At 44.7% G+C, this 14,039-nt stretch overlaps 2 protein-coding genes across 3 annotated transcripts in view; one reads left to right on the plus strand and one right to left on the minus strand.

The window, feature by feature from the left end:
* frem1a (Fras1 related extracellular matrix 1a) overlaps positions 1-14,039 on the minus strand; it is a gene marked incomplete at its 5' end in the record, with an annotated part of 29,946 nt that overhangs the window by 6,432 nt on the left and 9,475 nt on the right. The window contains 18 exons of the mRNA XM_083640166.1: positions 51-180; positions 271-415; positions 1,098-1,299; positions 1,832-2,249; positions 2,784-3,048; positions 3,566-3,761; positions 3,880-4,021; positions 5,016-5,160; positions 6,333-6,528; positions 6,734-6,930; positions 8,759-8,944; positions 9,206-9,409; positions 10,211-10,463; positions 10,935-11,028; positions 11,226-11,434; positions 11,861-12,028; positions 13,356-13,446; positions 13,620-13,816. Coding sequence (XP_083496292.1) covers positions 51-180; positions 271-415; positions 1,098-1,299; positions 1,832-2,249; positions 2,784-3,048; positions 3,566-3,761; positions 3,880-4,021; positions 5,016-5,160; positions 6,333-6,528; positions 6,734-6,930; positions 8,759-8,944; positions 9,206-9,409; positions 10,211-10,463; positions 10,935-11,028; positions 11,226-11,434; positions 11,861-12,028; positions 13,356-13,446; positions 13,620-13,816 — 3,438 coding nt within the window. The remainder of the gene's footprint in view (positions 1-50; positions 181-270; positions 416-1,097; positions 1,300-1,831; positions 2,250-2,783; positions 3,049-3,565; positions 3,762-3,879; positions 4,022-5,015; positions 5,161-6,332; positions 6,529-6,733; positions 6,931-8,758; positions 8,945-9,205; positions 9,410-10,210; positions 10,464-10,934; positions 11,029-11,225; positions 11,435-11,860; positions 12,029-13,355; positions 13,447-13,619; positions 13,817-14,039) is intronic.
* The window catches only part of LOC310779190 (uncharacterized protein), a 30,289-nt gene continuing 28,970 nt past the window's right edge, over positions 12,721-14,039 (plus strand). For both annotated transcript variants that reach the window (XM_083639695.1, XM_083639696.1), the window contains exon 1: positions 12,721-12,819. The gene's annotated coding sequence lies outside the window, so the exon portion shown is untranslated. The remainder of the gene's footprint in view (positions 12,820-14,039) is intronic.

Genomic DNA, 14,039 nt, shown 5'->3' on the forward strand with positions numbered 1-14,039 from the left:
AACACATAATGTAGCAGCTCCTAAGTCTCAGTAACAGAACAAATGCAGACCTTGACGGTGATATATGAGGATTCGGCCAGGTTGCCCTTTCGGATGATCTCCAGCGAGATAGTCCCCTGCTCCTCACATGCAGAGAACTTGGCCTGAGAGAGTTCCACACTGGACCAGTGCAGCTGGAGTCTGGAAGGGTCAGGACACAAGTACGCATGGTGAAAACTAAAGCATTCATTCGGTTTGTCATCAAATCAGACTTTCTTGAGCTTCTCTTACTGGTGAGCGGGCCCGGTGTTTCCTAGAGGATCAGACACTGTGAACTCCAGGCTGTCTGTCAGAGACTCCTTGGCTTGATTGATGATATAGACAATCGTTCTCTTCTTCAGGTCCGTCTGGGAGAAGCGTTGCTGCACAAAATCACCTGCAAGGGGAAAGAGAAAAGACTGGTTTTGTATACAGCATTTTCTAAGCTAAAATAGGTGCCATGGCTCACTTTATACATCACACACCCCCTGTGAAATGCTGCATCCTAGCACTAACGTTTCAACTAGAGGTCGACCCATGTGGGTTTTTCAATGATGAGCAGGGTGGCCGATGGGCGATATACTATGCCCATATTATTACTTTTTGCAGGTGAGAAAATACGACAACAAATGAGACACAAAATTGCTTAAATTAATGATTTATTTAACAAACTAATGTTTGTTAATGTAACACACACACACACACACACACAACACTGAATGAAAAATGTATAGTTTTAGTGCGCTTTACAGCATTGATCAGCACACAGCAGCATCCCCTTGTTTCTGAGAGAGGACTACACTTTGTAAATGCATAAATAAATAAATGCATAAATGCATGTATACATACATAAATAAATAAATACTTTTTTATAGTGCACAAAATAGCAGCATCTCTTTGTTTTTAGTCCCAGTCCCAGTTAAGAGCAGACATGCAGACTTTTTTTATTTTATTTTATTTTGATCAGCCAGGCATCGGCCGATGCTGATTATCTCAAAATGGCTGCAAAATACCATTAATCGGACCGGTTAATCGGGCTACCTCTCATTTAAAGTGTAGAGGAGGATGGGAACACCAACCTGTGGTGATGTTCTCAAGGTACCCAAAGTAAGGTGGGCGGACGATGCTGAAGGCCAGCTCTTCTTCTCTAGCATGGCTGTCTTGTGCCTTCAGCTCCCGGGACGACAGAAAGATCCCAAATCGACCGTCGGCTAAAAGCTCCGCCTTCCAAAGAGGGTGGAGGCTCACCACCTCAGGAGAGGAGTTATCCAAGGGCTTGATCTGAAATCATGCACAGCTTGTGAGCAGTTTTGCTAAAGAGTGACTACATTAAGGCTGTATATATATGAAGAGTTCATTTGCAAAAACAGGTAAATGCCATTCGCCTTAAAATGAACAAACAACATCTGTTTGATACTCCGAGTGCACATAGAAAACATTATTGAGGTGATTTATGTGAAAATTATCAGATGAATATGTTTGAGTTATGATTGACAATAAAAAATTCACAAAAATGAATTAATTACAGTATAAATACATCAATATTTCAAATAAAATGATAAAAAATCCAAACGGAGATACCTGTTTTTGCAAATAAACCCTTCATATATATATATGATATAATATATATGATATTATATTTAAACAGCCTACATTTTGAGCCTTTATGTGTGTGTGTGTGTGTGTGTGTGTGTGTGTGTGTGTGTTTTAACCCAGCCCTATTGGTTACACGGCCAATTCTGCAACAGACCTCCATGATGGAGCTACGTGGTCGCTTGAGATGTGTAAATGACATGAAGCCTTTGTCTCCTACCTGAATAGTGAAGAACACAGGCTCTGTATGTAGCCGCCCGTCCAGCAGGAAGCCCCGCTTTGTGCTGTCAGAGGCGGTGAAGGCAAAGCGGTCGATCTGCGACGGGCCCCCGCCGTGCCTATAGGTCACCTCCAACTCCTGGATGTCTCTCTGGGTGAAGTTTGAGTCGGCAGCCAGCGGGGCACCGGCTAAAAGCAGCTGGCCGTACTGTGGCGGCTGGAGAAGGGCAAAGACCAGGCCGCTGGGTGGGGTGTCTGGGTCAGACAGGGTCAGACAGTCAGGGCCGAGGGTCATGGAGGAGCCCTGGGGGACCGTCACGCCCCTGTTGTGCGACAGTGCCGGCAGGACACGATCCACCATTTCCACTGCAATCGCAAAGGTTCCATTTCGGGTGGTCTTACCGTTACTGACGACAAACCTGCCAAAATATGCCGTAGACTGGTGTTAGGATGTGTGACCAAATGTTGTTTTTTTTGCTATTTGTTTTAGGATTTCTCCCCAATTTACTTGGCAATTCCCTGTTAGGGTGTCCTGGTCGTTGCTCCACCCACTCTGTTCATCTGGGCAGAGTTGCTTCCTCCGATACAGGTGCAGTCACCAGCTGCTTCTTTTCAACTGACAGCGAAGAGTTTCACCGGCAGGAGATAGCGCGTGGGAGGATTACGCTATTCCCCCCAGTTCCCCTCTCCCCCCCCGAACAGGCCGAGACCAGGCGCTACTGCAGCGACCAGGACACACCTTTCACCCGGCTTCCCACATGCAGACACGGTCAATTGTGTCTGTATGAATGCCCCGAACAAGCCGGAGGTAACACAGGGGTTCGAACCTGCGACCCTCGTGTTGGTAGGCAGGGAATCTACCGCTGCTCTACCCGGATGCCTGCTGTGTGACCGAATGTGTTAAAAACAATAAATCACAAACTTTGAAAGGTAAAAGGCTTGGAAACTCTCACTGAAAAGTTTCCGTGGAGGCACTGGCTCGGTTGTCATGCACATAAGCCACAAGGTTTGCTGCGATGTCCATCTGGCTGAAGGTGGAGATGGCCAGGCCAGGGTGTCTGATGTACTCCATGTGTCCGTGAGCAGGTGGGTGGGTGATCACGTACAGAAGCTCCTCTGGCTTGTCCGTGCCGTCCGTGGCTAGCAGCACGTCTGTGGTGAGGACCACACGGTCTCCACGGCTGACGTTCACCGGCTTCACAAAGATGGCGATATTTCCTGCAAATCATGGCGGTGAAGACATTTGAAAGGGCGCTCACTTGGATGATCAGATATTCATTCATTTTCTATAGCAGCGGTTTCATGAGATTTCCCATGGGGTCTAAGGAAGTGAATTCCACATTCATTTTTCCATTGACGTTTTGTGAAATCCTCAGAGAGTTTTACTTGGACAAACTAGCAAAGAAACCAAGACAAACAAAGCGATTCAGCGATATTCAGCATCGCGAGAGGCCATCGAACTTTTCACACAGACCAAAATAAAACAAAAAGCATTTTTTTCTCCTCTTTGTTTTGGTCCCAGTGAAATGTTCTTTGGTCTCTCGTGGTGATTCTCGAATAAACTGTAGCCGAATCACTTGGTTTGTCCAAGTACAACTCTTTATAAGGATTTTATGAAACGTTTATGGGGAAATGAATGGGGAATGGAATCCCTTAGGTCCCATGCTCCACCTGGAAGAGGGTGTGACTTTGGCACTCGATACGCGTTTGATAGTACTTTTGGTCATTCCAGTACCTTTTTCTACATCTTTGACGGAGATGTGGAAGTGCTGTGCAGGTGAGCGATTCTTTCCGTCTAGCAGGTAGAAGACAAAGAAGTCCTGCGTGTCGCCGCCCTGCAGGCCTGTGTGCAGATAGCGCAGCAGGTTCATGTCCACTGCTTCCTGGGTGCACTTCCTCCCGACTGTCAGCCTCACCCAGTCCGGGCCCTCCTGAGACGGGATGAGTGAGACAGGATGAGTGAGAGAGTGAGACAGGATGAGTGAGACATGAGAGAGAGAGTGAGACAGGCTAAAAACTTGGTGTACATCTAAACAGCATTTGACCAACCTTAAGCTGAAGAAGTCCTTGTGTAGGAACACTCTCAAACACATACATGAGCTCTGCAGAGGGAGTGTCACTGTCCTGTGCAAAGAGCGTAACACTGGATATAAGCCTGGCCTCCCCTGGCTCCACCTCCACTCCATTGTTCCTGGACAGCAAGTTACACTTACTCAGAGATGGCAAAAAGTACACACATTCTTTACTCAAGTAAAAGTACTTGTGTATAAAAGTAGAAATACTGATTCAACTTATTTACTCAGGTAAAAGTAAAAAAAGAAAAAGAAAAACTCAAAAGTAGAAAAGTAAGTAATCCTACCAGCTGTTTCTGTGCAAAGCTAACTGACCCTCATGTCATATTAATGTAATTCGAAGACTATTGAACTTAAAGGATCCCCTCCAAACATGTTTTAAGATGCACAAAAAACCTACTTTGATTAATAATTTGTGTCTGATATGGTCTTTCCACAAAAATGTTCAATTAGGCTATGGTATCTCATTCAAACCCTTAAAATGACATCTAGGCCTACTCCTCCCTCATTACATTACTTTTTTAAAGATTATTTTGGGCATTTTTGTCTTTATTCAGACAGGACAGTAGGCAAAGGGGATGACGTGGCAAAGGACCTCGGGTCGGATTCGAACCCGCGTCGGCCGCGTGAAGGACTGATTCTCCGTGGTATGAATGCTACCAGGGGAGCCACCAGGACGCGCATTACATTACATTGTTGATGTGATGTGACACTACACTACAGAGAGAGAGAGAGACAGACAGAGAGGCGGTCGAGCGAGGTAGACCTTGTATGAAGAGAGGGAGCGGTAGTAGCGTTAAAGCTGGGAGAGCGCGAGCAGAGAGAGACAAACAACAGTACATCATTTTTGTCTGTCGTTCATTAAAGCTAAAGTAACAAGCCTGTTTTGAAAATGTAAGGAGTAGAAAGTACAGATATTTGCGTTAAAATCTAGGGAGTAAAAGTAAAAAGTTGTCAGAAAAATAAATACTCAGTAAAGTACAGATACCTGAAAATTCAAGTACAGGGAACAAAGTATTTGTACTTTGTTACTTCTCATCTCTATAGTTACTTTCCTACAATAATGTGATGTTGTACTGTAAATAGACAGTATGATGAAGGTGTAACCCTGACCTTATGAGGCGTGGCTGCTGGTCGTTGACTGGTAGCACTGTAACCATGACTTGTCTATGGAGCTGGTGCATCCCATCAGTCAACTGAATGGTGAAACTGTCCTCCATATTCTCGGAGTCATCGTGCATGTACATCAGAGTCATACCTGGAAGTCAGCCATACATCGTGCATGTACATCAGAACCATACCTGGAAGTCAGCCATACATCGTGCATGTACATCAGAGTCATACCTGGAAGTCAGCCATACATCGTGCATGTACATCAGAGTCATACCTGGAAGTCAGCCATACATCGTGCATGTACATCAGAACCATACCTGGAAGTCAGCCATACATCGTGCATGTACATCAGAGTCATACCTGGAAGTCAGCCATACATCGTGCATGTACATCAGAGTCATACCTGGAAGTCAGCCATACATCGTGCATGTACATCAGAGTCATACCTGGAAGTCAGCCATACATCGTGCATGTACATCAGAGTCATACCTGGAAGTCAGCCATACATCGTGCATGTACATCAGAACCATACCTGGAAGTCAGCCATACACCATGCATGTAGTCAGAGCCATACCTGGAAGTCAGCAGTCATACTTCAGAAAGCGTGCGCATTCTTTTCCTGACAACTCCATAATAGGCTGAATCTGATGCAATGATCCATTGTACCATCATGTTTGGCTTAGTGAGGGATTTATTTGTTTAAGAGAGGATTTAGATTTGATCTGTGCAACGTTGATACATCAGAACTGTGGTTTAGATGTTAGAGGGAAAGGGATCGTTTTTGATGAATCCGTCCCACAACATCCCCTGGAGGCTGGACTGTAAATCCTATTGTCCTAGAACCACCCGTACCCGCTTTTGCTATCTTTAAAGTAGCATTCTTGTCAATGGGGAATACACTGTAAGGACTTAAATCCAGTGTGCATACAACAAGACAACATGATTGAAGTTTTCTGCAGACTTTGGTTGCTCCAGATCTGCTTTTTCATCATTGAAAATGAATGAATATATCATTCCCTTCACTTGACTGCAAGTATTTCATTGTTGATGACATCAGAATGCAGGAAGTTGGTGAAATAGCTGGAATTCTCAAGTAGTTTTTATCATGTGAAACCTGGGGCGAACAGTATCAGGTAGAAAACGGTAGATATGTCCTATCTTTCCCATGGGACATGAATGCAGCATTGGCAGTGAGCAGAACTATTCTGAATGTACACTGTCTAGAACACAGTCACACCTACACTAAGACAATTCATAATACTAGAAATCTTGCATTTAATTCATTTGAGTAAAATTACACAGAAATGGAAACAATACCATTTGTCAGATCTGTCATTGTAAAGTCTTCCACTGGAGTTGGAGCCTCTCTGCGCCTGTAGCCTGGCCTGTGGTTGATGATGCTGCCGTGCTGAGGCGGTCTGAGCACGCTGAACAGCAGCTGGTTCTTGGGCACGTCCAGATCCACAGCATTTAAAACGGACGAGTCCAACTCCTTCATCTCTCCTTCTCGCACCTCATCACAGAGAGAGATCAACAACACAGCTTCAACAACACTCAGAATTTCAAATTTGACGGTACAATAATAATGTTATTCGTTCTTATTAGGCAGTAAACTATTTTAATTTTAACTAAATTATGGTTAAATTAGGTAAATCCACTCAGAAGAATGGAGAAACTGAAACTGAAACGTGCTCTTGAGACTGAGCGTCCAAACTTACCGTGATGTTGCGAGCCACAAACTGCGGCACCTCGTCGTTGGTGGGGCTGATGATGATGTAGAAGGGCACCTGGGCCGAGCTGTGCTTGCCGTCTGATAGACACAGCATCAGCTGGTCTGCTGTGGGCTCCATCCTCTGGTGTCTGGACTGCACGTAGTTCACATGCCCCTCAAGCACATCTTTGTAGGAAAAGGAGGCTGGGGGAAAGGAGGTGAGAAATATCGGGAAATATGATTTTGAAAATGTACTTTCAGAGGCTGTATAGCGTGCTCCGTTTTAAAGCTAGAGTGAAGTTTCTGGTATCATATGAAACTAGAAGACTCAGCCCATTCCACCAAGTTGAGTTTTGGCTGCTTCTGGTCTGGCATCGTGACACAACAGCCATTTCCTCAGTCAAAAGAACGGCCAATGAGCGTCGAGGAGGACTAATGATTAGCCAATCAGGGTCAATTAACAGTGCAACGGGCAGGACTAATGCCGTTGTCAAGCGGTTTCCCATTGGCAAGTGCACCGAGGAGTACCGGTAATAACAACGGCAGCCACCATTCAGTAGACGAGATACGAGACAAACTGCTATCCAGGCTGTTTTATGAGTCCATAAACTCATTAGGTCGTAATGAGTTTATGGACTCATAAAACAGCCTCAATGACCTCAGCAAACACTATCCTAATGATTAGGTTAGGGTAGTGTTTACTGAGGTAATACTGTAGGTCAAGTGAGAAGTCGGGTCATTTTCCCATTTTCTTCTATACAACCAGACTTCTTTTTACAGCCATAGACTGTATGACGGGTGAGTTATATATACATTTACCCCCTCCCCCCCCATACAGTTGTCATGAATGGGGGAAATTAGTTATAGAGACCAAAACCATTTTGAACCAGGCTGTAAAGATGTTTATTTCTGCTGTAAAGTCGGACATTCTAACATGGAGTTCTATGTTAGAATTCTCCTGCTCTCTCCTCCTTCTCCCCCCCTCTGCTCCTTCTCCTCTTCTCCCCTATTTTCCTGAATCCCTGCCACTTCCTGCTCTCCCTTCTCTCACATTCCCCCTGCTCTCCTTCCCCTGCACCCTCCCACCTCTCCTTCTCTGCCTCTCTGTCCTCCCCCCTCTCTCACATTCCCCCTGCTCTCCTTCCCCTGCACCCTCCCACCTCTCCTTCTCTGTTCTCTCCTCCTCCACATTTCCCATTTTCTCCCCACCCTCGCCCTAATCCGGGCCCGTATCCTACTCCCTCCCTCCACCCTAGACCCTACCTCTACTCTACCTCCCCTGTACCCTTCCACCTCTCCTTCTCTGTTCTCTCCTCCTCTCTGTCCTCTCCCCTCTCTCACATTCCCGCTGCTCTCCTTCCCCTGCGCCCTCCCACCTCTCCTTCTCTGTTCTCTCCTCCTCTCTGCCCTCTCCTCCCTCTCACATTCCCCCTGCTCTCCCTCCCCTGCACCCTCTCCTTCTCTGTTCTCTCCTCCTCCACATTTCCCATTTCTCCCCACCCTCGCCCTAATCCGGGCCCGTATCCTACTCCCTCCCCTCCCCCAACCCTAGACCCTACCCCTACCCTGGCTCTCCCTCCCCTGCACCCTCATCTCTCCTCCTCTGTTCTCTCCTCCTCCACATTTCCTATTTTCTCCCCACCTCCCCCCTCTCCTCCCTCCTCCCTCTCCCTCCCTCCTCCACTCTCCTGCTTTCTTCAAATGTTCAAATGTTATCTTTATTCTGTATATTCTTGTTACTGTGTGTTAGCTAGAATCAGCTAGACATACTTTCTGTGAAGCCCTCTGAGACATGCTTGTGAATTAGGGCTATATAAATAAACTTGACTTGACTTGACTTGACTATGGGAATGGAGTCGCTTTTGCAGCCAGCCTCAAGTGGCCATTCGAGGAACTGTGTTGGCTTCATTTTTCAGCCCAGAGGTTGCCGCTTGGGGACACCAAAAAAGTAAATGACATCCCATCATCACAACATATCTGCAATGCATTGAACATCACCGATTGAGGATGTTCTTCCTTTAATAATGCTTACCTATGCTTATGCCCATGTTGCTTTTCTCAAAGCCAGGACTGGGCAGCACATTTTCAATGTAGCCAAACTGGGGAGGAGAAAGCAGGCTGACCACCAGCTCCTCCAGGGCCGTGTCCTGATCAGAGGCCTTCAAATGAGATGCAGTTATCGGGGAAGTCCCACCTTCATCCACCACAAAGATGTCTCCTATAAACAGGACAAAAAGCAATGGTCAAGTTTCTTTGACTGACCAAAAAGATGTGGCTTGTGAAAATTGACAGTATGCTGCGTAATGCATTCTACTGTTTATGCTTTATGTGTTTACATGTATGTTCTTTACATCTGGATTCTGGAACTACAGGTTCCTTCAGATTGAGTTTTGACAACGTGATCAGTTAGTACTGTCCCTATCCTATCCTGAATCCGCACCTTCTGTATGCACTAAATTGCACTACCGGTAGTAACTACCTGTTGTGAGGGAGGGAGGCTGACTGTCGACTGGAAACACGGTGATCTTGAGGTCATACACGGGCAGGCTGACACGCAGGTGAGACGGGCCTCTGCTCTTCAGGGGACTTCCTCCAGCGCAGCATAGCGGAGAGCTCTCCGTTTCTCCATCAGAAATAACAAAGGTGATGGTGTCATGGCGAGGAGTGAGTCCAATCTCCAGTCCTAGAGGCACAATCACAAACATTCAAACTTTAAAAGACGCTCTCTATTCTGGATTGTAGTATACTTCATTCGTTTTCAAAATGTATTTGTTCTCCTAAGTACTTACTATGATGTATACCTGCCTGGGGCCGGTTGCACAAAGCACCTTATGTTAAGAATTTCCTTAGAGTCCGACTCCGAGTTAAGGTGTCCATAAAATAAAATTGGCTGCACAAAACACCCTTAAATCTTCTCCTTAAGGTTAAACATTTTAAGGAAAACATGACTAAATGACACCTTAACTCTGACTCGAAGGAAAATCTTAACTTAAGGTGCTTTGTGCAACTGGCCACAGGAATTTACATCATCAACAGTTATCAGTTAGTAATAGTTGTATCAACCTAGAAAGGTGAGTAAAGACTATTCTGCAAATAAAAGACGAGTAAATAGGTCCAAATGATATGGATCTTTGCATGCCAATACCAGTATGTAGGGACTGAAGCTTCCAATATCTTCAAATGTCAAACTAGGCAAATAAATAAATAAAAAGTTTGCAGTTTGGCTGATTGTTGACTCCTCCTGTGAGGTTAATTATTGTTCCAATAAAGTGGATTCAGTTCTAAAAGGAGCTGGCTAAACAGGTTGTACGTCACTTTTTTGGGAGGGGGGGAAGGAGGGGTAGTGAAAGTAATATAGTAAAGTAACGAGTAACGACGTAACTGATTACTTTACATACCAAGTAATAAGTAAAGAAGTTGAATTACTTTTTAAGTAATAAGTAACTTATTACACTTCCTGAGTAACTTGCCCTCCGCTACATACCTGTGTGTTTATAGGCGATGGCCCCTGCAGTGATGTCAGCTTGAATGAAGCGATCAACCACGACGCCCCTCCTGAGCACCACGCCGTGATGTGGCTGCCGGGCGATCAGGTAGGCCAGGCTGCTGTTGTCACTGTCTGCGTCCGTGGCTCTGATGTACTCCGCGCTGATGACAACTTCCTGTCCCTCTGCACAGCCCAGCACCAGCTTCAGACCAGCAGCCAACACTGGGATCTCATCATTGATGGGCATCACCTGTAGATAACATGCCAGTCACTGTCTTATCACGCTGCTGCCCAACTAACTTCGAGAGTTACTTTAACAACAACAAACCAAAATATGTGTAAAGCCTGAGAAGAAGAAGAAGAAGAAGAAGAAGAAGAAGAAGAAGAAGAAGAAGGAGGAGGAGGAGGAGGAGGAGGAGGAGGAGGAGGAGGAGGAGGAGGAGGAGGAGCAAGAAGAATGGTCATCTTCTGCTATTGGCTGAACTTCAGTGGCAGGTGCTGTCACTAAACAAGTGGTGACACCTGGCACCAAAAGACCAGCCTATAGCAGATGGCAATTGCATAGCAATTGATGCAACATATTTGACAAAACAACAATGTTGTATAACTTTTTTTATACTGTGAAAAGAATCATCCAAGACTGTAAAAATTAGATTATTCATTTGTAAAGATACCCCCTTTTTATTTAGTATTTATTTTCTCAAACAGGGGTACTAATTACCTTAACTTGCAGAACAAAATTGACTGAATTTGTGCCATCTGTAGCGCTGAATTCAATGTCATCCTCCGTAGTTTCTGAGCTGTCATGATTATATCTGCATCAACAAATTACAGAGACAAAAATATATTAGCATTATATATATACTGTGTATATATATAATATATATATACATATATATATATATATATGAAAATGAACCATGATGACTGTCCTAACTTTAAGGCTGTGACACAACATGAAGGCAGCATACTGTAAGCAGATGGAGAAAATGAATGAACCATGATGTCTGACCTAACTTTAAGGCTGTTCAGGTCTGGCACAGTGAAAGCCTGGCCTGCTTTGAGCAGGAAGTCGCCCATGTGCAGAGTGCCATGCCGAGGCTCCCTGCGGAGCTCCACCCGCAGGGCGTCTTCCATGGAGTCCACGTCCGACAGCAGCAAGTGTTCAGGGCCAAGCCAGCACTCTGCTCCCTCGTCTACTGTCAGAGGGCTGGTGATGACCTGAGGAAAACAACATACTTTTTATTTTCATTCATTTCTCTGGATCAGTAAGTTCTGCTTAGCCTGGGTAAAGCCAGCCTCCACATGACCTCCATGTAGTACGGTACTATGCTACAGACAGTCTGTGATGTCACGCTGAAGGTTCACCCAGGCTATGTTCTGCTATAGAGAGCCAAAGCCACACCAACTTTTAGGCATACGCACTGAGATTTCATCCGCCATTTATTTTCCCATAGACATTTTGTAAAAGGCTTATAAAAAATAGTTTTACTTGGTCAAATGATTCAGCTATATTTAGAAACAGGAGAGACCATAGAACAATTCACTTGGACCAAAATGTTAAAAGAAAATATAAAAACATAAGATTATTTAAAAAATAAATATTTTTTTATGTTTTGTTTTTGTTGTTTTATGTTTTGATAGTACCTCTGGAGGCTGGTTATCCACTGGCACCACTGTGATGTTAAAGCAGATCCCAGCGATTGTTCTGCCCAGCTGGTTGGTTATAGACAGAACAAACTGGATATGCTGGGGGTAAGGGCCAATGTCCATGATTGGAGGCATGTAAGCTACTTTCATGAAGTTCACCGCATGCTGGAAACAAGCAAACAAGCAACATCAAACAAAGTACTGTATATATATTTTCAGATCTATATTTTGTGTTTAAAGCTGCAATATGCAATTTTTTCACCTTACACATTGGGGCTGTCAATAAGTACGGACCCGCGGCAGGCGAACCTATGATGATTGATTGATATGTGCAAAGTTTTAATCAATAATATTTAACATGGAGTATTCAGAGAGCCCATTCAGGCATGTGTAATTATAGATAAGAGGAAGTAAAACAGGTGCCTGCGTGAGAAACGCAGCAGGGGTCTGAAGATGTGTGGAAATGTCCCCATGGAAAGTCACAAGTGCTGTAAGGTGGATATTGAGTAAGTTCAGTGTCCTGTTCGGAAGCAAGTAGGGGGGAAATGAGGTGTGGAGATGTTCCCATGGAAGGCCACAGGTACTGCAAGGTGGATATTGAGTAAGTTCAGTGTCCTGTTCGGAAGACAGTCGGGGGGAAAGGAGGTGTGGAAATGTTCCCCTGGAAGGACACAGGTGCTGCAAGGTGGATATTGAGTAAGTTCAGTGTCCTGTTCGGAAGACAGTCGGGGGGAAATGAGGAAGTAGTGGTGAGGTAGGATATTGCTTAAGGGAAATGATTTAGCGAAAATCTATTATAAGAGAAGGGAGAAATCTTCAGTCGGGGTCTTCACGTCCCTGTGCGTGCAGATGCTATTGCCGATTGAACCACGAACCAATCCACGGACCAGCCAGCCAGCCTAAGACAGCCACGGAGCGAGAGCGATCCCTGACCGAGACACAGTTTGACTCTGACGGTAGGAAACCTTTTGAACTCAAGTGCAGGATGTAGTCCGTATAAGGAGATCATCTGTCGTTAACACAGATTATGTTTAGATGGGTTTCGGGCTGATTTCTTATCTCCGCCGCAGGAAAGGAAGTGGGTTTTTAACTGTTAAATTCTATTATGTTCCTGTTGGTTAGCGGCTGGGCTGGGAGGAAGTTCGATGTGATTTAGCGGTGGGGAGCGTACTATGGTTGGTGAAGCCGTTTTGTCGTAAAACAGGAAATATATGATATAAGGGGAAAAAGCCAATTTAAAATAGGAAACTACAATTTGTAATAAATATTGTATAATAAATTGCGAGTTTTCAAGGTGAAAAGTTGCATATTGTCGCTTAAAGCTTCTGAAATATCTTGAACGGCTGCTTCGTTAGAGTGTGTTAGAATTCTGTTACTGATCTTTTCCTATAATATGTTATAAGTGTAGAATACATTTGTGTATATTTGAGGCAGATCAACCAAAGTATTTTAATATTGGTAAAATTGGATTACTTAAGTCTGTAAGACTTACCTGTGTGAAAAGTCTCAGCACTGGTGCATTGGAGTCTTTGGTAAACGTAGGTATGCTGTCGACCAGGAACAGCCTTCCTGCATCCAGGGTGCTGTTCATCAAGACATAAGCAGATTGTTCAGGTGGAATTAGATGATGTTAAGTCTGTTCCATCTGATCCTACTGAAGCCCTCAGAATTCAGAAATGAGGTGAGTTTAAGTAGAATACTTTTACCGCTGTCTGGTGGTGTACACTACATTTTCTAAAGGTGGAGACGTATTAACCTGTGTGGACCCATGTAGAAAGGCGGAGTGGTCACTGTGTACATCAGCTCGCTATCTGGAGACTCCAGGTCAACGAAGTGGAGCTGCTGCCGTGTGAGATAGACCACCTCGGTCTCTCTGACCACCACACAGCGGCTGACACCGGGAGCCTCTTTAGGGGGCTGGTCAGGCACAGGCTCGATGTGCACCACAATCACCTGCATGAGAGGGATGGAGAGCAGATATTCAATCAAACATCAACCACATTTCCTTGGTTCCACCTGTTCAGAGTGAATTTCACCACAAAGCAATTATCTGTTATCTTACAGATGTATCCCTTAAGTGCATTAGTACAGCAATTTATGATGGCCATTGATGATGGACGATGATAGAATATGATCATGGTCGGTGGTGACCATCATAAATCGCTGTACTATAAAC

Source organism: Poromitra crassiceps (assembly GCF_964638095.1).
Source record: "Poromitra crassiceps genome assembly, chromosome: 7".
NCBI classification, from domain to species: domain Eukaryota; kingdom Metazoa; phylum Chordata; class Actinopteri; order Beryciformes; family Melamphaidae; genus Poromitra; species Poromitra crassiceps.